This window comes from Anomalospiza imberbis, chromosome 2, assembly GCF_031753505.1.
Source record: "Anomalospiza imberbis isolate Cuckoo-Finch-1a 21T00152 chromosome 2, ASM3175350v1, whole genome shotgun sequence".
Taxonomy (NCBI): Eukaryota; Metazoa; Chordata; class Aves; order Passeriformes; family Viduidae; genus Anomalospiza; species Anomalospiza imberbis.
Genome location: NC_089682.1, coordinates 80264605 through 80291149, shown reverse-complemented (window position 1 = coordinate 80291149; position 26545 = coordinate 80264605). Strand labels below are relative to the sequence as shown.

General features: G+C 33.8%; 1 protein-coding gene across 12 annotated transcripts in view; it reads right to left on the bottom strand.

The window, feature by feature from the left end:
• Positions 1-26545, bottom strand: part of NBEA (neurobeachin) — a 461765-nt gene that overhangs the window by 249641 nt on the left and 185579 nt on the right. For 11 of the 12 annotated variants that reach the window (XM_068182009.1, XM_068182000.1, XM_068182003.1 and 8 more), the window contains 4 exons: positions 24248-24402; positions 20131-20257; positions 19359-19486; positions 166-227 (listed from right to left, as the gene is read on the bottom strand). In XM_068182009.1, coding sequence (XP_068038110.1) covers positions 166-227; positions 19359-19486; positions 20131-20257; positions 24248-24402 — 472 coding nt within the window. The remainder of the gene's footprint in view (positions 1-165; positions 228-19358; positions 19487-20130; positions 20258-24247; positions 24403-26545) is intronic. The other variant, XM_068182001.1, reaches the window with a different exon arrangement.

The window sequence follows — 26545 nt, the reverse complement described above, 5'->3', positions numbered from 1 at the left end:
GAATGAATTTTAAAAAATCTACAATTTATGTATTACCAAAAGAAACTAATTTGGGGTTTTTTTTGTAACAAAATGGAAGAATGAAACAAATTGCCAGATACAATTCCTTGGCTGACAATGATTACACAAGAAAATTAATACAATCAAAACCAGAGAATGTCTTACCTGTGAACAAAGCAGCATAACCAGTTCAACCACTGAAGTACTTGACTTCATACAAACAAGACCTGCAATAAACAGTCAAAAATTAGTTTAAAAGATGGTAGTATTTTGATATTATAGCTCCATTGTTGCAGAAATCAATAAAATGTATATTTTTTATAACTCAGACTAAAACAATTTTCAAGAACAATTAACTGAGAATTTTAGTTTCAAGAATATTTAAATGTTCTAAAGAATCACCTGGAATAATCTAGACCAGTTCAGGACAGAATTTCTTCTAATTATTTGTGGCATTTAGCTTAGTTATTTAAATAAATAAATAAATATTGGTATAATCTGAAGCAATTTAATGTATGATAAACATAAGTTAACAGCTTTTGAATATTAAATAATGTAAATTTTTAAGAATAAAGTGATCAGTTAATAACAGGTAAAGAATAAAGCCTCTGCTTAGATATTATTTTAATTTTCACCTGATAATTGATTATCCCATAATTGAAAGCTTGAGTATTAATGAAAAAGACATTCATGTGAAATCATATTTTTATTAAAATCAAACCCCATAATTTTTAGTTTCTTAAAACATTTTTGTTTCTTAAAACAAATCTTGAATAATGTGGTCTGTTACTCATTGTTTTGTACTTAATTTAAATAATAAATACCTAGTAACATTGTCACTATTGCAAATACTCATTTGCAGCTTTGGAAATGTAAATTTACTCTCTGAAAGAAGGATGTCATATCTAAGTATTTTAAAGATGACTTGTAAGGACACTTGCAGGAAATTTAATTTCTACTGTTACCTTGACATGTGCTAGCTTCTGTAATCTAAAACCATATAGACATTAATATGATGCTTTAGGGCATGGAAACACTTTGGCTATGTTATAAAAATTATAAATTTACAACTAAGCTTACAAATATGGGCTAAATCAGTAGCTGGAAAGCAAGCTGATGTACTTTAAGAAGGTTTCTACAAGCAGTGATTAGAGACAAAAGCACTCCTACACGATAGCATGTATATTTATTTTGGGTAGTGGATAAATACCCTTTTGTGCCCATTTTGCTAACAACCCCATCCTTATTGTACAGTAACACAGAACAAGCTGTAAGAAGCCACCAGGCTTCCATTCTATCAGATATAGGGGCAGTTAATGAAATAAGAGGCAGATGTGCAAAGCTCATTTAGGGAGACAATTGCTGTAATTGATCAGCTATTCTCATGCTCAAGTGCTAGAGGATCAGAAAGATTAATGAGATACTTATCACCTGCAGGCTACTTCCACTGTTTGGAAGCTGACAAAGAAAATCCAAAGACTGAACTCTACAGTTAAGCCAATGCAGGTAGGACAGACACATCAAATATTTAATCATATAATGTTGTCTGGTTTATTATGCATTCACCTCTTATTCTGTAAAACTAAAAAAACAAAAAACCAAAAAAAAACCCCACAAAACCCAAAAAATCAAAACCAAAAAACCAAAAATAACCCCTGTCTGTCACACACTCACTTATCATCTTTCAAAATCAGACCTCAGGTGTACTAAAACATGACTCAGCAAAATAATTCTCTTGGAAACCTATCCTCATGCTACAATCTTCTAAATTTGTACATGTTCTTACTCATGATTTTACATCAAAAAAAATCCCAAATGTATCCAGAATAAGCACCAGTTATGAAAAGGAAACCAACTAAATTACAAAGATATTAGTGTTGATGCATAATCACTTTTATGTATCTTCACCAGGTTTTCAAAAAGAAACCTTGACATAAAATATATACTTCGAAGAGAAATACATAATGAATACTTTCTGGCTTAATTAATTAAATTTGAAGTTCTTAGAAGTTGGGCATTCTTATGCTACCTGTGCAGCTTCAAACAGTATGAAAAAATTTTGGAGTGTGCCTAAAATGTCACAAAGCTAGAATAAATACTCACGATTATCATCCAGATAACAATGATGATCTAGTCCTAATAACACAAAGCTGCAGACATGAAAAAATATGACTCTATTTGAAGGAGTCATAATTGCTTAGACCAAGATTATCTATTTACAATAAGAATTTTTATACATTCTAACTTTTTAACAATGTGATAATGATATAGGTCTAAGAGTTCATCTGACTTCAAACTGATGTCCTTTCACTATACCTCTGAACACTACTTGATAATTTTTATGTATCACATCAAATCAACTGCAATCTTGGATGTAGCATTCCAGCACTGGAAAGGAGAATCAAATTCATTTTGTGAAATTCAGAAAAAGAAAAGAATACCGAACTGACATCTGGTTAGCACATCAGCAGGTCCCTTAGTTATAACCAGCTCTTTAATTGCCTGCTGATGAAACAACCCATTGGTAACAGCCATTAATACCTCTCATAACCACTAGTATCAAAATAGACTGCTTTCCATGTCCACAAGCAACAAATAATTATCTTAGAGACTCTAGCACTTTCCTCATATGAAAATACAGAGAGAGATAGGAAAGACCCATTAAAGAAGGTCACAATGTCAACGACGTTTGTCTCAGTCTACTGCAGAAATTAACTGTGCAGCTCTCTACTTATAAATAAGCAGAACTGGGAGTGGCCCAGACAGAAAATGGGGAATCCTGTGCACCTTGATGGTCAGTAAGAAGGAAATAGAAACAGCAATACTTTCTGTTCACCTTTAAGTACTCATATCATACATTCCTTGAAGAAAAACAGAATACAGAAATGTGAAACATTCATAGCAGGACCACCATTTTGTTTTATATATTTCTTACATATCAGCTCCCTAATCCTACTTCAGGGACTCCTTTCACTCAAACCACGAGGGAAAGTGTGTGCCCTCCATTATATGCTCAATTTCCTCCATCCTAGCTGCCAGGGGCTCTATTGTGCTTCCCATTTTCGTTTCTTCCTGATTGAGCAGTTAGGATTTGAAATAAATAACGATTTTTTTCCTGTTACACAAAACACAATTAATCTTCAAAATCTACTGTCAAAGTTGCCGTGCAGTCAATAATAGAGGATGATAAAAACAGATCAGACCTAATGGAGGATAGATCTATTTCTACCTATTGCTACCTATTTCTACCTCTCAGAATGCAATCTCTGGTTGCATTATGAAGATCCCACATCATCAAAACCTGCAGGAGCAAGTTTAGGAAGAACCCCAATCCCTGTCCTGTTTAACTTTTCCTTCATAGACCAGAAAAAAAAAAATTATTGCTCTTTCAGTTTCTAGATTTGTACCCTCCTCTCTTCTAGGAGTCCAAATTGTGTGAATTGACTCATTTTTTTAGCATAGAACAGGAACAAAAAAAAAAATTCCCACAGTGCGCAGCCTATATCCTGATGTACAAAAATTAAAAGAGGGGTAGAAAAGTTTTCCTCCCATTTTTCAGACAGTACAGAAAAGATAAACTGGTTGAGGTCTCTTCATGAAACTAAAAATAGAATTTTTAGTATTAGAATCTGAATAAATATCAATTTTCCAATTGATTTTCTAAGTTCCAAACATGCTAACAACTGTATCTTTTCTTCTTCTTTACCATTTTGCAGGGTTTGACAGAGTTTTCAGTGTGTGCAAATTTTATTAGTTTTAACATAATGAGGAAAAAAAGGTAACACACTTGGAAAAATAATGGCTTCTCTGATTGAAGAGAGCACACAAATCTATTTTCAGTTCTCTTCCCCCTTCTTAACTCTAATGAGAAAAAGGATTTGCCACTCAAACTAAAACTGTTGCCTGCATTCTTCAGCAGCAGATAAGTTCTTCCTATACCATCTGTATCAAATGCCATTAAGGAAGCTAATGTAATTACTAAAATACAAGTGGATATTTCCTCCATACAGCAAGGTTAAAAAGGTCACTGTTGAACTGAATGGAGTGCGTGCTTTTTACATTTGCTTTTCTTTAGTAGTTTTCTTCATGGTCTATTCTCAGTCCATTGAATATAGCCATCAAAATTCAGCAATTTGATGGCAACAATGACCACATATATGGATGCAAAAACTGGGACCATCAAGTGCATGACCTTGGCTAATCTGGAATAAATGATGTATGCCTGGCAATTATCTTGAAATGCTCTGGTTTACGTGACTTCTTTTTCAGTGTTCTTCTGTTGGCCTGAAGATATGCTAATTATGTTTTTTCACTATGACTTATTAATGTCTAAAAAAAGATTAATTTCAACTATACTATTTTAGTCATGCTTGTGGCATTAATGAAGTCATGGGTTCAAAACTTCTAAATCACCATGCTGAACTAGTCAGTGTGAATTTACATTTTGAAGAAATATAATGTAGGCTGATAAAATCAATTTAAAAAATATCCTCATGAAATAAGATCATGGTTTTGAACTTCTTTTTATTATTATTAATACAATGTGTGTATGAGTCTAACTGAATACCACCACAATTTCATCTGGTATTTATCAAGGTTTGCCTGCATTTTCTTTCAATGATTTTACTTTGTGTCAACTTAAACCCTTATTGGAACTGGAATCAATTGTAATACTAGCAAAAACAAAACCTAAATGTTTTTATAGCTCATGTTCAACTGAGAAAAAAAGATGCAATTATCAAAACTTTAGAGCCTGTAGAAATCTTTCACTCAATTACAGCTTCTGCTTATCTGAAAAATCTCAGGTATGGCTAGGTAAAATGTTTGAGAAAGTTGAATCCATTTAACTCGGTCCACAGAGAAAAACTGATCTTTATTACTCCTCTAGAGCACATCATCAAAACTATAGGAGCTTTGTATAGTACAAGACGCTTATGAAAGAATACACACATGCTATTAAATCTGTTATTCTAGAAACATGTGAAAAGTGTGTAAATTTTACCTAGAAATGAGAAAAAAGACCTAAAACTAGACAAAAGAAGACAATCAGAAAACACTGTAAATTCTTCTTTGTATTTTTTTTTTGGTAAGGTTTTTCTATTTCCTAGTTATATAGTCTTCCATGTACCTTAAACAAAACTGTATTGTTTCAAATTATTTCATATTGTTCATAATAATTATGGGTAATTCATACTGTGATATCTCTTCCCATAATCCTCAGTGATTTCTGTGTCATGAGACAGAGTAGGAATTTTCATCCGGTAATTACCACTCACAAATTGGATTTTCATTTTTGATAGACTATTCCCTTATACTTTGTTCAGCATTTGTTAGGAATGGCACAACAAAGTTTCAAGCACATTTCTCCCTGGGCACAGAAACTAAAGCACATTTTGGCTGTGAAACTAACTAGGACAAAAATTATGGTGATGTTTTGGTTGGATATGTGAGTTTTCCTTAAAATTTATTTGTTCTTTCTAACCCTCTTTCTTCTTCCAGCAAATTCTGGCACATGATTTTGAAATATATTTCTAAATCCAATTTATAATCAAAGAAATAACCTTAGGACTCCTTTTTTGACCAATAAAGTTATCTGGATAATTTAAATCTATATTCTTCCCTCTCTTCCATAGGCTGTCACTCAGAGAAAATTAGATTCAAATTAATGTTTTTCATGAATTATCAAGTTTCTGGGGAGTTCCCTAAAGATCTGAAAGGAGAGAGTATGGAGAGAAAATAGAAGACTGGTGAAAAATTTGAAAGTAAATGCTAAGTATGCAAAACTTAAACTGAAACCACAGATGTTCTTATTCCAAACCAAGCAATTACTGGGGGGGCTGGGGGGAAGATATGTATTAAACAGAATGCAACGTTTTGCAAGATTACACTCCAAATTGGTTTTAGAACCATACATATGTCACATATTTTGTAGGCATTTAAATTACCCTAATAGTCTTTATGAAAAGCAAAAGCTGGGAAATAGTCAGAATTTGCAGAAAGTCTGCAGATGGAAATCACAGCCATGTTGCAAATAATTATAACTTTGCTCTTACTAGATGAAAGAAAACACTATTTCAAAGAAAGTAACTCACTAAAATAACAAAGTGAGGGTTATGGATTTAACCACGCCTTCAGCAGCCTTGACTGACGTTACCACCAGCTCTAGGGACCACGAAGGACGGCTGCATTACTACTCCAGACCATTATTTGTATGGGCAAACCTCCTTCACAGAACCAAAGAGTGACACAGAAAAATACAGTGAATGTGAATTTGACTCCATGTTTTTTAGTTGATCAAAATAGTTACAATTCTTAAAGGAATTTTTTTGTTATGATGAAAGAGACTGCACAATACAAGCAACAGTCTTTTTATCTAGTACCTGGAAATCTAGGAAAGGTATCATTCAGGTTATCAAATGGAATACCATTAAAATTATATAATAAATCTTTAGAAGGGACATCTTAGGAGAAAAACCTCAAATAAACAGTAATAGGTCAGCAAAATTTCCCATATTTTAATCTGTCCAAACTCAGCTCAAATGAATCAGCCCTTTTAGTCAGATTTGAAAAAAAACAGACCTTAATATTGGAATAATATTTAAAAGAGTAAGAATGGTATGTAATAGTTTCTTGAATCATTTTATTAAAGTGAGAAAACCTGAACTTCTTCACTACTGCAGTTACTAAAAAGGAATCTAAATATGGACTGGAAAACATCCAGATGGAATCACAGAATGGCAAAAACCCTTGAGAGTGCACCCACAGAGAGGGGATTTATTACAACACATAGATGATTTAGTTTTTAAAATTGCAGACTTTTGTCCTGTAATCCCATGAGCTGCAATGATATTGACAAAACTGATGCTAATGCCACACTACTCTGAAGAGTCCAGCCTTTTGCTAACCTGTGGATTTACTGAAAATTTTCCTTTAGTGTAATGGGATGCACAAATTCTCATTCATCAAATGAAAAGGAGATCACAATCTATAAAACAAAATCCACTACCACTGTTCAGTTTAATATATTATTTTCAAAACTGATTAAGTTTTTCATTTAATGCCTGTAGTAATTTTTTATTTGTCCAGTGCTCCATTGATACTTACTCAATTTATACATTTGTCTATTACTGTCATTCTGTTAAAACAGTATTTCTTCAGATAAAACTCTTTCCAAATATCTTCCAAACCTTTCCAAATATTGTGGCATAGTGAAATAATGTGCTTATCCAACTTCTATAACAGAACAGATCTAAAATTTACATCAGTCTCTCATGTATCAATTGAGAAATTGTTCTAATCAGCATTAGCAACAAAAAACAATAACACAAAAATATTCATTTTATATAAAAGAATTCAACACAAATATTACTTATAAGAAAAGAATTCCCTGTTAAATTGTAAAAAAAACAATTCCCTGTTAAGTGAAGCAGATTTTTTTAATGGTATGACACATATTTACTAGAATTTATGGTAAATTTAATGTATTTCCTCATCTTCTAAAGTCCTCTTCTAGACTACAGGTAAAAAGACCCAAGTCAACGATCACACTGCACTGCAATTGATCAAACTAAAATATCTCCAATCTTGAAAAGGTCTGTAAAATGGAATTATTGCTTTTCTGTCAAAATGTGCTTCATTTTCAAGTAGACTTGAGTAAGTTATGAACATTTTTTTCAGCAGAAGGCTGAAAACACCTACAATTACACATTCTAGAAAATAAAAAACTCTTATTTATCTAGAAAGAATCTCAGTGAAAAGCATTCCAGAATTTTCCCCCAAAACCAAACAGACCACGGTGAGAATTCAAATATAATCCCAAAAGTCTTCTGATTTCCCTCTTTAGACTAAGATATTATTCAAATAAGTGGCTCAGAATTGTCAATAAATTTCTACCTTAGTTGCTGCCACAGATATTTAATTTCAATGGAAGAAGTAAAAAAAAAGATTAATTGATAAAGAGATTTAAAAAATAATTTAAAATGTGACAATTTAAAATATTTTTGAAGTTTTGTCATGTGGTAGTTTCCTGTCATTCCTTTCCTGAAAAAACTGCCAATTTTGTGATTATATCTGTAGAAAAATTACTAAATGAAAACAAGTCATACCAAAGAGGTTGCCACATATTTAATACATTGAAAAAAGAGGTCGTCTTATTAAAATGAAGAAACATGTACCTCTCCTTTCTCTTTTTTTTTCAATCTTTCACCTCCTCTCAAATCTGAGTTAGAGGAAATACATTTTGCAAGTATTACCTCGGTAGTAAATTATTTTCAAAGAACTATACAAGCAGAAATAAAGACATTAATTTCACTCACTAACACAAGCAAATGTTTATACTTTATACCTTCACTACAACAATGGTGCTTTCTGCTCATCTCAAGAACCTTTTCCAAGTCTTTTTAAGGTTGTCAAAAAGGATGCCCTAGAAAAGATACATCATAGGTATGACCCCAAATAACAGCCTCTAGAATATCAGGATTTCCCTGTAAAGACATTACTCAATGCTATATTTTCCTTAGGTATGAAGTTTTATTTTTCCCTGAAGTTTATAAACTTTTTCTTAGCTTCAGTCCATAATTTATTCCTCTTTGATGCCCTATTTTATGAGCTTATTATTTTTTGTTTCTCTCCTCATACAGTAAACATAGGAATTACTTTTTGCTTTCTTCTTTCTATTGTTCCCTTCTAGTTCCTTGTTAACATTCTTCCCTATTATTAGGGGGACACGACAAAACTGAAATATGTGCCTGGTGAATGACAAAAAAGGATGGTGAGAAAAGGTTAAGCTGCCCAGCAATGAAACCACTTACTCCTACTGATCCTCCTAATTTCCTTATATTCTCTTTAGCAACACTGGGGCCACACTGAGTGAACCAGCACAGATACAAACAGGGAGTATAAGAAAACCTCAAAGCTCATGCAGCTTCCTAAATTTCTAAGGCCAAGATGACCCTTATTTTAAGTAGATGTGATCTCCTGAGTGGCAAAACTAATTATTGTATAAATATAAATATTTCCTGAGAATTTGGTAGCAAGAAAAGGAAAATAAAAATTTCCAAGCTGAACTTTGCTGACCTTAGCTGGCTGCCATCAGATCTTGCTTCTATCCTGAAGCCCTACTGACAAATGGTAATCATTCTGAAACAGTGTCTCTCAAATCACAAAAAACCCTCCACAGTCATAGATCTCTTGAAATAACTTGTATTTCTTGTGTTTCAGTTTTCTTTATTTACTTGACAGTAACATTGTTATGGGCTCTCTCTAGACCTGCTTTGACATCACTTTGCCATCTTAATTTGACATATCACAACTGTCTCTGTTGTCTGACAAGTTCTTTCAGCATGAGGTTTTCTCATTGCAAGAAAATCTCCACAGACAAGAAGTATAAAAAGACTGAATCATAAAATTCCACACACCATCAGACAAAAAATATGATATAAGAGAATAGATGTTTAGCAGATCTGAGGATCTTTTTTTGAAGGAGGTAAAATTTAACATAAAGTTGCACTGATCACAGTAAAGATATAGTATCTTAGTTCATGCAAAAATAGCCCCAGGTTTGTAGGGAGTCTGTTAATATCTAGGTAAATCAAGCAAGAGGGTTCATTAATGTTTATACTATAATTAACATTTTTTTCCCCATCAAAGAAGGATCTATAAACAGGTATTTTTAAAAATTCAAGTGTAGTAGTTTTTCAAGTAATTGAGTCTATAATTTTTGTGCAAGATTCTTTTTTTAAGCCTTGAAGGCATGGAAACAAGTAAATCCATATCTAACAGGATGAGCTGAAGAAGTGCCTTTAAATCATCAGGACCAGTAAGGAAACTTGGTAAATTTGGTCATTAATTAAAGTGTTTCAGCCTGGGTCATAAGAACAGGTGATAAGTAGACAGAAAGTTAAGGCATATATATATACAGAAAAACTGTGACCAGCCCTAAATGAGAATAATTTTGTAAAGAGACTGGTCATAGAACTCAGATTACATGGAAAAGAATGTACTATGTCTCATGAGAAATACATCTTTCAGAGCAGTATTTGATACAGAGATGTTATTTGCACCCTATAGATTATCAGAATTAGGTAGTTCTCTGGAAAACACTGCTGGTGTAATAAAGTAGATTGATTCAATTTTTAAGCCTTCAGAGGACAAGGGCTGGGGCAAATACCAGCCTAACTGTTTCAAGTCCAAAATCAGGCAGAGTCCCCTGCTGAGTTCTGAATGATGAATTAAGTGGAATAAGAACCAAAGAACCTCTGCCTGTGGAGAGCTTCAGTCACAGCATGAACATCCTGTAGATACTGAATACCATTTTGGCATACCACCTCGTTTTTCTTTTGACATGGACAGTGGAGTTAAAAAATAATAAGGGGGGGAAAAGGTGGCTTTTCTAAAAAAAAAAAAAAATATTGTACAACTTAGCCCAGTGTTACCATTCAGCACTGCTGTATAGTTGATATGATGAGTCCACCTACAGGCTATGTTACAGCAGTGCCTGCACATGAAAAGAACTTTCTCCAGAATCTTTTAAAAATTGTTTCCTTGAAATAACTTTAAATAGCTCTCTTGCTACTTTTTTTTTTTCTGGTAGTGGGTTGGTAGGAAAAGTCACTAGAAAAAATATTTCCAAGCAAAGCTGAAAGTTAAAGCAAGAAGACAGAAACTAGCTTACAAAAAAGATGGACTATCAAGGAAGGTAACAGGGAGATGGACATATGGAGAGTATTTTTCTAGAATTTTAAGGCAAAAAGACCAGTCCTTTCTAGGCCTTTTGGCTTGCAACTGGAATACATGCTACTAGCTTGAAAAATAAATTTATTAGAAAGTGGCTAAGACTGCTGAAGTAAATGGAACCCAGGGATTAGAAACAACTAACTCCTTTTCTTACTCTTTAAAGGTTCCAATATTTTGTGCATTTCCTTATGTGCTTTAAAAAAACAGTAATTGGTACTCTTCAGTTCCTAATAATAAAAGTGTTATAATAGCACTTTCAACATTAATTTAGTAACATAAAGCATCTAGTGGTCTCCATATTTTTAAGGGTAACTTTCAGAGCTTCTTTCCATTAAACCTGACTACTTTGTACCGTTACCAGCTTTTGCTTTCCTGAAGGCACATATTTATTAATTTTTTACATCTGCAGTCTCCTAACTAAACTTTACAATTAGTCTCACCATTTCAGTAATTTTATTTCTCCACTGTCAAAGCAACAGAAGAACCCCAAAATCTGTCTAATGGGAATTCTTTACATTGTGGATTGTAGACATCTTGATTATTAATCAATGTAATAATGATAATATAATCAATGACATAAAATCTGAGTGCCAACAAGAATTTCTACCCTTAAGTTACACTGGGACCACACAAGTCAGAGACAGAGGAGAGGGCATGAGCAGTTAACCTTTGTTCCACAGTCTAATACATCTTAGTAAGTGTCCAACTCATTAGACAGGGATAGAGTGGCTCATATGTGTAATTAATTATTGGCAGGTTTACTTTCAAAAAGGTGCCAGATGCTATGCATTTCCTAGTTGCTATCTGGATCTCTGATCTATAATGTTTCCTGCCATGTTAAACATCTGCTCAGAACATACTTCTGCACACAGGAATTTCAGTAAATCAAGAGTTAAATCAAAATTGAATGAATGTGTATCCTCTTTCTGGTGTTTGCAATGATACTGCTTTAAAGGTGTCATAAAGAAATATTATGTGAAGGAAAAATGTTATGTAACTTGTGTTGGGGTCATTATAGTTGGAAGATTTCAATGTGGATAAATAATAGAGACTTCTTTTGTGGCACCTACACTTCAGCTGTCTGTATTGGCATCTGTCTTGTCACTAGTAACCTACACTAAAAAAACTTCCTAAGTTGCAAAGCTTTGAACCTTGACTCTCTGGAGTAGGTGTAAATAAATAGGCAGATTTGAATATACATTTAGCCCTTCAGCATTTCTTTGTTCCTACCATACAGTCTTCTGGAAAACTGTGTTGCTTTCTGTCTTCATTTGTGACTGGCTTGTTAATATTTTTTAGTAAAACCCATGATCAGTCCCGAAGTGTGTGCAGAAACATGAGCACAGTGTGGAGCCTTTCAGTCAGATACTAGGAGCTAGTCATACCAACCCTAGACAGAGAATTTCTTAAAACAAATTTCTGACATGCCTATAAATAGCACATTAGTTTGAAATTCATGAACTTTCTCTTCTTCCTGCTTATGAATGGATTTCAATGTGTGCAGGCAGGTTTTCAATCAGCAGCAGTATTTTAAATTCTATCTATTGAAGGATTTCATGCCCTGTTTCAAAATGACCTATGGTTTTCTTCATGGTAAAAACCTAATCTTGCAAATTGCTTGCAGAAATTCTTAGAGTTAAAAAGGAAAACACACACTTCAACTTACTGAAGAAAAGCATTATCTGTAAATCATTATTATTCCAACTTCATAATCTAAAAAGAGGTTAATTTCAGACAGTAGTGCAATTTTTCTGGGATCTTTCTGCAAGTCTTTATAGTGAAGACAAAAAGTAATCTATGAATAGGAGTCCTACTACCACAAATTCAGGAAAACTGTCTTACAGAGGACTGGGTTTAACTGCACTGTGCAAAACATGCAGCACCACCTCTTCCTAGACAGAGAAGGTACACCTCTCCACTTCGGGCACAAGGAAAGTAAGGAGTGGCATGTAGCACAGCAAAGAAGTACATTATGAACTTAGCCTTGAAAATCAATTCAGAGTTCCTGACCCAGTACAACCAAATCATCCATAAGATTCCTCATCCTTACTGAACAGAATGATCATGTCCAGTGAGACACCTATTGCAAATGACACTGGCCTGACCCCTCCACCAGAAGTGTTAACAATGACCTTGATTGCCAGCAGGGATTCCCTGATGTCTAATAAGGCTGAGTTCCTACTGCTCCCACAGTCCTGCTTTATCAATTGCTTTCCTGCTCCTTATGCTGCAATGCCCACAGTATTGCACCAACACAGTATATTACAAATGAATCAGGTGCGATTATTTCGAGTTACTATTCAGTTTTCCATTCTTTTACTAAACAATGATGGCATACCTCAAATAATAGTGCAAAGAAAATATTGAAGGTGAGTAAGAAACACACCCTAACCCAAGATAGGGTATATTTTTTTATAAACAGATGTTTATATTTGGGAATACTGTGTAAAAATAACATCTTTTAAGCAACCTCTATTAAACTGGCTGAAACCAGCCAACACATTGAAAAGTTACCAAGAGACTAAAAGGCTGATCCTTCTCAGCCAGAACAGTAACATAAGTTTCATGTTCTCAAAAAAAAAATCAGATTAAAGTACATATATAGCTATACAGTCATATCATTGCAAGAGACCTCTGAAATCCGAGACTAAACTAGAGCTGGCATGAGCTTACATGAGGCTTCCCTGAAAAGACAAATTCATTATGCAGAGAAAATGTCTCATACTAAAATGAGCTTCAAGATAATGATTAAAGAACTTATCTAAAAAAAATGGAAATCAATTTATATATGTACACACATGATCACGCATATAAGAAAGGCTTATTACATAAAGTGGCATAAGCATTGACCACTTTTGATGCCTCAAGGGAAAATGATAAATTCTTGACTGCATCTACAGTTAAGATGCAGTCAGCTGTAGAACAAGGAAAAAGCCCACTGATTTTTTACTGATTTCTGCAGGCTGACATTGGAGTACACCTGTCTATCACCATGTGAACAAATGCAGTCATGATGATGTTAAAGCAAATTAAGCTAAATGCAGACTATCATTCCTTCCACGATGTGGCACAGAGAAAATAGTGATTCACATGCTCAAAAGTCACACAGAAGTTCCAAAAGCATCCAGCAAATACATGACATTTTTCCTCTTGGGAAGCTGAATTGAAGACTACATTTAGAAAAGATTTTTGAAATAGTCATAATGACTATGCGTAACATCAATCGCAATAATTGAGGGTAAGCCTTATTAAAGTTTTCCAATCATATTTACTCTAATTAGGCATTCTCGTGATGGAAACACTAAGGGCCTCCTGTAGTATTTATCTTCTTTTTATGTCTTTTTGATACATTGAAAAATCAAGCTCCTTACATTGTACTTCATAGCTCTGCAGTGTGTACATCATTCTTGAAGTGCTGACTACAGAACAAGATAGTGGGAGTTTAAACAAATTTATGCACAGACATGAAATCACTCATCTGTTCTTCCAAGGCACTGGACAAGTCTTTGCTGCCTCAGCAATGAGCCAAGGGAGCCAAACACCCCAATTATTTTGGCAATCCCTCCATTCTTTGCATGGCTTTTTCCCCTCATCTCCTAGGATCCTTAGGATGGATGTAAGTCTCTGTTCTTTGGTCCTAGAAGTTGGACTCAGTATCTGGCTGTGTTGAAATCTGGCTTTTTCTTGAGTTTTGTTTAGTCCAGAAATTGATTCAACGTATCTCTGCAATGCAATGCCTTTGTTTCTCATTTTGTATACCTTCACCTAAGCACTTAGTTTTGCCAGGAACAATTCAGCACTATAAAAAAGACTGTTAATAAAAAGAGCAAAATGAGATTAAATATTGGATTATAGAAATTTCAGCACCATGAATAGCTTAAAGTTTTATTTACTTGCTGTTAATTTGAGTTAATACAAATTTCAAAATCATAAAAGTATTTATTCATTTCCCCTCTTACTTGCTAATATTAATTCATTATTTTATTTTGTTCAAAATGTTGGCTACATGCTGTCCTACAGACCGGTAAGGCAATTATCATATTTTTAGTTAGTTGGAAGGTAGCATGCCTAGATACACAAACTAAAATGTTTTGGATGTTGCAGAGTGAGATAAAAGAATGAGAGAATAATATGTACAGGGAAAAAAGTACTTCTGCAAGAACATGCTTTTTTCTGCTTTACAACATCTGTGCTCCTGAACATAGTAATACAAAGGTTCTGAAAAGTTTCTAAGAGAAACACAAGGGGCGTGTTAAGCTCCAAAAAAAGGAAATTTTCCCCAGAAAGTATAAGGGATTTCCAGATTATCATAGTATCTAAAAAAAAATGGTTGTCCTGTTTTTCCTAATACAAAATTCAGTATTCTTCAAGAAAATCAAAAACAAATTGTGCCAGTGTTGGTAGATGCCACAGTGATGTCACACTTGAGGTCTTGGGAAGCTTTGAGTAGTGTCATTTAGCACCCAAGTTCTATCTGTGGTTTTCAAAGGAATGTTTTGGGCAATTTTTCAATTGTTTCAAGAAGCCTTCTGTCAAACACGATACAAAGCTAGTCCATCACCACCTCTACTGAATATTTTCATAGGGCCATGTGGTGAGTTAATGAGGAGAAACAGATTCTGCTCCTATCAGCACAAAAACATTCTCTCTGTCATCTGACTTTAATTGTGCCTGTATCAGAAACATATCAAATGTACAGCAAGGAATTAATCAGAGATCCTTTGGAGAAGGGCTACCTGGCTGACCTTCTACCCAGCTAATGATACAGTAAAGTAAAAGCATCAGTGGAGTATCTTTGGTACCTCACTCAAGAGAAGGGAAAGAATTCTATGTGACCGTGTTTCAATTGTGGATCTATTCTTACCGTTCCAGACACTCCAATAATAGCTGCAGTGGAAATACTTTTAGCCATCTGTGCTTGACAAAAAGAGGATATTTCTTTCGGCTACAGATCAGATTACACTTGCCTGTAACATTTTCACCTAAAAGCTAGAATGTTGTCATGCACTTTACATGGAGGGAATTTGCAGACCATATGGAAACTAGTTAGCGAAAACATATCTGTGCAAGTGTTAAATGGAACTCCACAATGAGCTCTGCTAAGCTCAAATATGTGGCCTACACATATTGCATGTTTGTTTCCAATTAGATTATCTTTGGACGATTTTAACCTTTGCAACTTCTGTTCTCTGAGGTATTGGAAGAACCTCAGTTGAAACACCACAACAGTGTTGGGCTGGTTCTGTTATACTCTGTTTGAAGCTATTTGTATTCAAATGTAAAAAGGTCCATTTTAACCCATCACTGACAATATTTTCTACTTATATTCTGAGAAGTTGATGAAACATTTGAAATTCAGTGGAATATAAGATACCTTTGAAGTAAGAATTTGTTTTAGAAAAAGGAGCAAGTAACTATTTCAGTAATTAATAAGTTAGTAATTTTAGTAGAATGAATAGATGTGGGATTTTACCAATAAATATATTATGCAATGTCAGATTACTACCTGATAGGGTTTTTCTGTTACCAGTTACATTTGGGAATTTAACAGAACAAGAAAAATTAATAATTTCAAGTGTTAGTGGCCTAAGTTTTTGGTCTAGACTGACAAGATCATTGCAGCCTGTTCATTTCAACTCCAATCAAAAGTTCAGAAGGCACGAAGACATTAAGCATAATTTACTCAACAATAGATCAGCCAGTCTCCCATGGGACAGAATGATGATAAAGTGTGATGCAAAAGGATATGGCTTCAAGATGTTTCACCAAAGGTTTGAGGCAGCTGAAATACTACAAAAAGGTGAAATCATAGCTAAGTTGTATTCACATTTCCAAAAATATATTGACAATAGCTATCATAAAGCATTAGATATTCTGGAAAATTTGTATGATTAACCTGTTTTAAAAGTTTTAAAATTAATTTTGTTATGCTTCCTTTTATTTTCTGCTCTTCTGTGTGCAGTCTTCAGTATGCACACAAGACTGTACATTCTTACCAAATCTGAAAATTATTTAGCATTTCTTACACACACACATGCACAAGAGCACTAGAAAGAGCCTCAGGAAAAAGAACATGGCATCAAGGATGTCTGACAGTATTTTGATTTTACCAAATGTTATAGGGGAGAAGCTTCATACCATAAAGAGTTTTTGAAAAACAGCAAAGAAGGAAAGGTATTATTATGTTAAACTTGAAAGTACATGCTTCATAGAACATAACAGATATTTTTATGGTGATCAATTTGAAAAACAGACAAGTTCCTTAAGACTTAAAGAAAGTTTATTTACTCCTTTTTTATTCTTATAACTAAAACCTTAACATATATAGTAACAAATTAAACCATTGCATATAAAAGTGTCAAGTTAATTACTACTTGCCAGTAAAAAAAAAAAAAAAAAATAAAAAAATTCAATTATCAATCCCTGCAGGAATTCTATGCACTCTAGTATCCTGAATAACACCACTAAATCCCTGTTTTTTTGAGTCATTACCTGGACAGCACTTTCAAATACTTCAAGACTACCACTGGCTTTCAGTAAGGAATGACAGGAAACTTCTCAAAGTAAATCAGGTATCAGAATAAGTGAGAATTTGGAGATCTCTTTCCAAGGAATCTTAACGAGGCAAGAATTCAGTTTAGTTGAGAAAAAGGGTCTCATAGAGCCAATGAAGAAATGAAAGATCACAAGTACACAATGACTATAAATCAACTCTGAATCCTCTTTTAAGAAGAAAAAAATCCCAAGTATTTTAGAGGTGGAAAAGAAAAATTAAAGTCTTGCAGTGTGCTTGAATTTTTTTTTACTCCCCTGATTTCTATTTCAATGTCTTGGGAAGACAGGACTGGTTTTTAGAAATCAGGAATGAGAGAGTGAAATCAGGAATGAGAGAGTGATTGAAGAGAAGGTAAGATATGACACTAAAGAAAAATGATGGAGAGGACATTGCTAGTTTTGGAACTCAGTGTTTGCTTTGTGAACAATGTTTTCTGATTCTGTATTGGGTGGCTAAGTCATAGATAGGGGGCAAAATAAGGGCAAATTATGGAATGACACTCCGTGCAGTTATCAGGAACATGCTATGAGCCAAAAACAATCCAGCAACACATGTTTCTTTATGGAAAAGCAGCGAGATTAAATATGGCTGTATAGCTGTGAGATTCCTGTGACCTCTAGCATTTCGGTCTTTGTCATATCCTGGGAACTGTTATAGCCTTGTTCATGCTATGGATCTGACAGAAAGGCAAAATCAGAATGACATCAATGAAGAATTTTTTTAATCAGTAAAAGAACTTAGGACAACCAAGACAATTTTAGTCATTTTTTTATAAAACCTATAGTGCAATTAATCAATTACCAAATGGAAAAGGATAATACTGCTACAAATTTTGCAAACAGCTTCACTGAAATAAGAGAGATAAGAATGTAGCCCATAAATTATCTTACAGTCATGTCAATGTGAATCTCAGACCATTAATTTACATGTCACTAAGTGTGAAGTGCAACCTAATCTCAAGCTATAAAATTAGCAATAAAAAAATACCTAAAGCTTTTGACTATTCTAAGCTACTACTATAAAATTCCTTGGTATTATTAAACAATAAAAAGACAAAAGAAGAAAAGGTTCTAGAAAATTTCAGTTACAAGATGCAAATATTTTGAGTTACAAGAGCTAACACTAAGATGTAATCATGGAATTACCATAGGAAAAACTGTACACTAATATTTAGGTAAAACACATGAATAATAGAAAGGGGTTTGGAATTTGAACAAAAAGCTGTATTTTTTCTGCGTAGATTTTTACATACTATAAGCCTTGTCAGAATGAGACTTTTTCCTTTCAATGAACAGCAATACTATGTGTCAGAACAATCCTGAAAGGAAAACGTTTACTTGGCTGAATATTTTCCTCTGAATACATGACCTATGCATGCTGATGTAAATAAATTCCCCTTTCACTATGTTAGCTGCATTAGTACTGATTCTTTACTTTCTTCATGAGCTTGCCATATTTGCATGCTCTGCATAACTTCTGCATTACTTCCTGCCTCATTTATGAGGCAAATTTTCTAACTATGAAGTAGTAAAGATAGCACATAAACCCCATAAAAATCCTTGAAAATGGTCAAGGATACTTTTCTTTAAAATTTAACAGTTTTTATTCCCCCTCTAGGCACAGCTCTTTATGTGCCTGTGTGAATCGAATTGACCTGCCTGAGGAAAAAACAGCCCTACCAAATACCAGGCATCAATAATGTTGTAGCATGGTCTTCTTTCTGCTTTCTTCTCTGGGAGGAGTTTACACTTTTTAATTGTATTTTCACTACTTTCTCAAAATCAGGCTGAAGCACTGAATTATTCTGAGGAGAGGAAGGCGAACTATTGAGAGTATTTTGTGACAAGATGTATCATTATACAGCATCTTGAGAATAAAACGGTACAAAAACAATCACTTTTAACTTCTTTAAATGAAATTAAATGTAAAGAAGTGAAATCAGAATGTATTAACAATTAATTAATTCATTTATCAAAAATAGATATATATGAAGTCGAGTGAAAATAAAAAATTGTTCATATCAAATGAATAATAGCTAAAATAATATAATCTCATAGCAGAATAGTACCTTCAATCAACAGCTCTTGTCCATGGCTACCCAATAATGTTCGAGATAGGAAAGGGGCAAAATCAACAAAAATTTCTCGCAGGAGAGGCGCCACCTTTTCTAAAGCTCTTTCAAGCTTTGCAGTGATACTGTGAAAAAAACAGAGACCATGATTATAAGAAAACTTCACAATAGAAGCTAAATTATGTCAAATCACACCTGTTTTTGAAAGTTTCTCTAAGCTTCTTCAGAAAAGAGGACGTACATAATTTGATCAAACTTTACAGTTTTTAAAGGGGTTTAAGTAAGTGGAAATGTCATGTAGAGTCAGCAGTGTGTCAGCCTCATGAATTCCATAGTATTTGCAGAGTACTCCAGAACAAGTAAAATTGTGATGATCTTTTTCAAATACAGGTCTGCTTTTGTCCTCTCCAGTTTAACACAGGCCTTTTGTTTGCTCAGGAGGGCTTGAGTGTCTCCTTTTACTTCCTAATACTCCATTACTTTCCAATGTGTACTACCATTATTGAGTAAAGAAAATAAACCAGCCAACTGAAAAAATACTTTAATGACGTTTTAGTGTCTCGCATAGTTTGAACAAGTTAGACCCTTCAGTTGAAAAACTCAGACTTTTCAGTGAAGTGTTGCTTTAGTATACTCATCCTTGGTACCCAAAAACTATATACACTGTAGCACATGTATAACTACAGTAATGCACATTAAATGAGTTATTTTTTTAGACTAATTTGGGAAGAGAAATTATAATTAATATTAAAAGAATGAACTTGTGCACCTCATGTTTTCAGCTGAATCCTCTGGCATTGGAGCAACAGTTTGGACAGCTGGCAGATTTTTGCTGGTAGCACCATTCACAAAGCTGGATGACGAAGAGGAAGAAGAAGATCCTGAGTCTACTGCACCTGTCCCCCAAAAAAACACAAATCTTAACTGAGTCTTAAGAAGCAAAACTTTTAAAATAGTCCTTGTATTATTAGTCTACTTCTAAGTATGAAAATAATGTTATTTATTCTAATATAGTGAAAATCTTTCCATATGGTTATCAAAATTTAATACCTTAACTTTGCTGGTATAAAAATAATAAGCTTGAAATCTATTGAAAATCAGACAAAATAAATCCTTACCTCATTTCCACTATTCCCAAATTATATTCCAAAACTGAAAATAATTTTACATCATAATGTAAAGCAAGATCTTTTCAAAATAAAGATGTAGTTAATATGAGCTTGAGTGGAGAATAACATTTTAAATATTTCCTAAAATATATTTATATATGCACATTTAGCTGCCCAGTTGCAACTACAGGCAGAAACTAAAATAGAAATTAAAACATAACAGGGAAGATAGAAAATGTACATCACTTCAGGAAGTAATGGGGGAAATTGGTGTCTGAGGAGTATTTAGACTCTAATTACAATTTTTCTCTTTCCTTCCTTGAGTCAAGGAGAATTGTAAGATCTTGAAAGTAAGGAGGGCAGTGGGGGTATCATTTCAATGGTTTGTGAACAGCTGCCCAGAAAACAAAGATGCACACAGAGCATACATTTATACTTTAAGTGATCTGGGTCAGAGCTAAGGGCTAAACTTAGACTCTAAATGCCAATCTATCATGTTTGCTGAAATGGAGCTGTGAGCTCAGCCTCTCTGAAGCAAACCAGCAAAGGCTCAGAGAGGCCATGAACAGTGAGAGTTCTGTGATAAATGCTGTCCCTGTTCTGCACAGTCCTTCTGAACACACCACTGCAAGAGGTAGCTACACTCTTGGACTTGGAATTCAAAGCCTGAGGGACTGCAATGCTACAAGAGAAGAGGTTGGCAGGCAACAGGATTTATCCTATTTAGCAATGAAGGATGAAGAACCCCAGATTAGAGATCAAGGACATTATTCTGGCCATTTTCAAAAATGATAATTGTTAATGCCTTGTTTCTGGTCAGTTTTAGCAGTAGATACATCAATGTCCTTTGCCTTACACAGGTATATATTATTTTTCAGTTTCCTGCAGAGATCCACAAAGCAATTATAGTTTCTTAACTGCTTAAGTAGCCAGCCAGAAGTGAAGTAGGGGTTAAATGCTGGTTAGTGTGAAAAATACTCTGGCAGCAAGAACGATTTTTTTTCAATTTGTCTTTAGCTATTTTTTAGTGTTAAAAGAAAGTAAAGATTGGAATTTTGACTAGATAATTTAAGAACATTTGAATTCAAAACATTATCAAAATGTGAGAAGGATTTACTGGGCTTTCTGACACTAAAGTAGCTGGTGAGGTTCAGGATTTAGATTAGGAACTGATTTAGGCAGTTTTTTAAAATAAGATGGATTGTGGTTTACACTGTGTGATCTGACTTGTATTAAATACAAATTTGAAATGTACTCAAACACACTGAGAAACACAAAAATATAAGGTAGACTATCTCTCCCAACCTAGGAATCACAGCAACTTAACTGAGAATAGGATATTTTAAGAAAGATTAAGCCTTCACCTATATATAGTTCTCTGTGTATGCATTTTTGTATTTATTTACATATTTTATTCATATATATATTTTTTTTTTGTTTATTCTCTTTTCCTTCCAAAATGAAATTTTCTTCATTAAGCTTGTTTAAAAATGCAGTTGCTAAGTTGTTCAACCAACTAAGCTTCCAGAAGATCTAACAGACCTAGAACTATTGGATTAACATATAAGTAAGAATCAGGATATGAATTACAGAAATCCAGTCTAAGAAACTATAAAGCCAGTTTCTTACATAAAAAGATGAAGGAAGAAAACTTATTTCCCTAAAGATGCATTCACAGCACTAAAGGACTTCAATAACATACATCTCATTAAGTCATGACATGACATTCACTGTGACAGCAACGGCAGATGGAATGTAAACACCAACTATAACCCATGAATAACTGAAAAAAACCAACTTTCACCTAAGTCCAGCACAAAATATACCTTATAGATTGTGCTACGCATCACATAGCTGTAACTATTTCTATATGTATTTCTAGAGTATCTGTGACATACTGTAAAAGCAACTGTAAATAGGTTTGGGGGGACATCTAGTGTTTCTGAGAAATTGCATTCTGTTTCCTTTCTAGCAAATTTTTAAAAAATGGTGCTGTTCAATTAAATTCCATACATTACTTTAAAATAATTAATAACATAGATATTTCATAGATTAAAATTATATAAACCAGAAAGTTTTTAGATAGTCTATATGTCTCAAAAACTGACATATATGAGTCACTGTTTTGACTATCATAGGTATGGCTTAATTAAAAATGGCAAAATGAGTATTTAAATCTAATATTTATTTAAATATTTTCAATGAGATTTTACTTTTAACTATTATGTTTAGCATTTCTAAAATGTTAATATAAAGCTTAAATCTTAAATTCAAATCTTCATATAATGCTTTACTATGGAATTCAGTACATAAATAGTTCTAATTAAACTTCACACTTGCTGACATTCCATTAAATCAGTACTTTTCATTTAATCAAGCTAATCCATAGATTAGGATCAAAAACAATTTCATAAATAAAAAAAAAAGGAACAGCAAGGCTTGTCAAAAAAAGGAGCCTTTAATCCACAGTGAATGTACCATGGCTTCTGCAATACTGCCCTCTACTAAGAACAGTATTGGGGAAATAACTGATTTTAAAATGCAATTAATTACAAACAAGGGGCTACTACATTCCAGCCAAAACAGTTCAGATATTTAATCAGTAAGAAGACTGAAAAGCTTACTACTATTCAGTATCATTTGGAAAATGATACTGAATAGTATCATTCAGTAGTTTCCTTCACTAGAAACTGAAGGTTTCCAGTGCAAGATATTTTTTGCACGACATAATACTTAAAAGGAAATCCATTCAAGATTAACAGAAGTGTCTACACAAATGGACTGTTGAGAGAAGCAATAATATTATTCAGAGTATTCATTCCTCCCATCTGCCTCAGGAAAGTTAGATTTTAAGCTCTTTTTGTTTTTATCTTTAGAAAAATCAAAGTTCTATTACCAGGTATTAAAGGTAATCTGCAAAAGGAAAGAAAAAAAATTGAGCTTATATTACTCCATAAAGCAGAAGGATGCCAAAAACATCCCCTTCTGTTTGCTGCAACCCCAGAGAGATTTTCACATTCTCAGCCCTTGACGGAAGTTGTGATATCCTTGAAGAGAGCTCTTTCAAGTGCTTTTACTTTTTTTAGAAAGAAAAGAGACTATAGCCAGATACTTCAAAGGAGTTTAAGTTAAATATCCGTTGCTCTCAGTAAGGATTCTTTGCTCAATGGAAACCAATCTCCACTGTCAACAGGCACCTTCATGATAGAGAATCCCATTACTAGTATTAAAAATAATTTTAAAAGAAGGTCTAGTCCTTCTTTTATAGGTCGCAAGAAACAACTACTGATAAGGCATGAATTCAGTTATATTAAGTAGTTTCTCACTAAAAAATCTTCCAAAAAGAGCATAATTTTCACTGAAAAATAGTAATTGTCCAAAATATTCACCCTCTACAATCTACAATATGTTTATTAAGTTGCTACTTGCCTCTACTTGCTTTGATACATAAGGAGGGATTAATTGGTGTGTATCACATAAACATCCTCTACTGCAGAGTACTAGAAAAGTTAGCTCATTTCAATTCTAAACAACACTTATAAAACAATATTGAGGCTATTTACAAAGTTATTTAAGGCTGTGTAAGTCCATTGTGCACTATCAAAGATTATAAATATAGACCAAGAAAAAACACTGTCTCTAATAATGGCCAAAGCTTAACCTTTCCAGGTTTTATTTTGAAACTACAGCAACACAAAGATGATTAAAACCAAAACACCACAAAAGGTAACAAAACAAAGACAAAATGAGGGTCACAAGAATATTTAAGGACAATACCTGTTGTATTAATCATACTTTTTGGTGTAGCTCCTGTTGCAGCAAATATATTAGGTGTACTACCCGGTGGCAGCCCACTTCCAGCTGTGGCAGCTCCAACAGTGGTAACAGCCAGACTGCCTGGAGGGGGTTTCTTCACTGGTACAACCACACTCCTGTGGAAAAAGAAACAACAGATTACTAAACTTGCACAAGGGAGCCAGGAAGAGGTTTTGATGGTGATGGGTTTAGGCTGTTGTACGATGCAGTTGCTGAGAAATACATAATATTGTGAATTTTCTTAACCTTCCTGAAATAGGGTAAAACTCTGTTAACAGGCCCTAAAACCATACTTATGCTTATTCTGCAGCTTCATGTGACTCTGAAGAACCCAATTTGTCTTCCAACAACTGCAAAATGGAAAGACTCTACCATCTCAATATGTTGAGAATGCTGCTATCAACAGTATAACTGCAATGTGTTCTAGATTTGCAAAGATAACGTTAGCTGCCAGAAATTATGCCAGCAGACTAGAAGTCTATATGCATGCAGTCACAAGACTGTCAATTTGTTGATCCTAATGAAGTTACCTAAAATAACAAAATTTTTGCCTTTCATCTGTACATTTGGACACGGTAGGTTATTCCTCAGTACCATGAATGCATCAGTCTTTCACAGAGATGACTAAGAAACAATTTTCGATTCAGCCTTCTTTCATCTTAATATAAATCAATAGCACATGATGTACATTGAACAGCAACAATGCAGCACAATAAATATTTGCTTTCACAGTATTGATATTGCTGAGGTTTAAAAAGAATTCTTTAGAATTTGTAGTTTTTAAGAAGAGAACAGGGCTTTCATACAAAAAATACAACATATTATCAAATATGTTGTATCAATATATCAATATCAATATGCAGGCAACATTGCACTCAAAAAAACATTTTTTAACCTAACTTGAAATCACACTTAGGGGTTTTTAAAGTGTGAAGACCAAAAGACTTGCTCTTTGGACACAATATTTTTTCAACAATGGAAAGCTCTCATGGTGAAAGAAATTATATTTACATTTTTCTTTTTGATATTTCTGTTTATCTATAAAACCCCCTTCTCCTTAAAAGTCTGTTTCAATGCCAAGCCTGAGAGAAAAACAAACCTGAAACAAATAATATTTGTGTAATATTGAACAGTATATTTTCATCATTGCATACATTTTCTGTTTAAGCAGATACACTCTTTAAAATTAATAATTGTGAAAAACAAAAGAGCAAGTAAAGGCAATTATTTAGGGTGATAAGGCCACGTTTTGCTCAAGAACTTCCTTCAGTAACTGTTCTGTTGCACTTTTGTGTAAATATGATGGCATATAATGAATCATAGGGCGTGGCACAATGTTTTACGGTAATGTTCTTTGTTCCTATATGTCTAAATCCTCTGTCTCCCTAGATTTTGAAGACTGGGGGTGACAGTGTATAAAACAATCCATAAGCATTATTTCCCTTGCTCTCTTTAGAGGGCTGGCAGTTGAAGTCTCTGCATTCTGAAAAGCAGCTTACCCCAGCCCTGAAGCACATACTGCTAGAGAGGTAAGTCTAGGCGTGTCCATAGGTTTTTGTCTCAGTCCATTTACATTAGGAGGAGATGAGTTTGAACAGTGCAATAGCTATTGATTAAGATAAGTGACCCTAAAATAATTGCATTTGTCTGTAGTCAATAATCTTACAATCATGGCTCATATTAACTGTTTACTTAGCAGCATCTACAGCTGAACAAAGCTGGGTCTACAGGGGTTAGATTAATCTGCTCCATAACACCATGAAATTTCCTAAAGTTACCCCCAATCTACATAAAAAGATATCTATTTCAATTACGACCTCAATCAAATATTTGAATTTGGGTTATAATACTGAATAAGTACCCAAAAGCAAAGTCCTTGTAGTGTCATAAAAACACAAGAAAAAATTAAATCTTTTTTCTTAGGTGGGAGTGTTTCCCAATTATATTAATTTCAAAAGGAAACTATTGTTATTACCCTCTACCTTTGCAGAGAATTACAATAGAAAGGGTGAATAAAGAATGAGTGGGAGTATTTTTATGCTGGAGCACAAGAAGGAAAGACACAGGAGGAGAAGGCATCTTAAACTTGCCTATTATAATGGCACATGGATTGTCAGGTCACCAAGACCACAGGCAAACATGTAGCTTCACAAGATCACCTTGCAGACAGACTGTGAAGAGTGATGACTCAAAGAGTTTGGGAAGGACAGAAAGGCTGTTGGCACGTCCATAAAGACATGTTTTTTGTTTTAAGAAAAA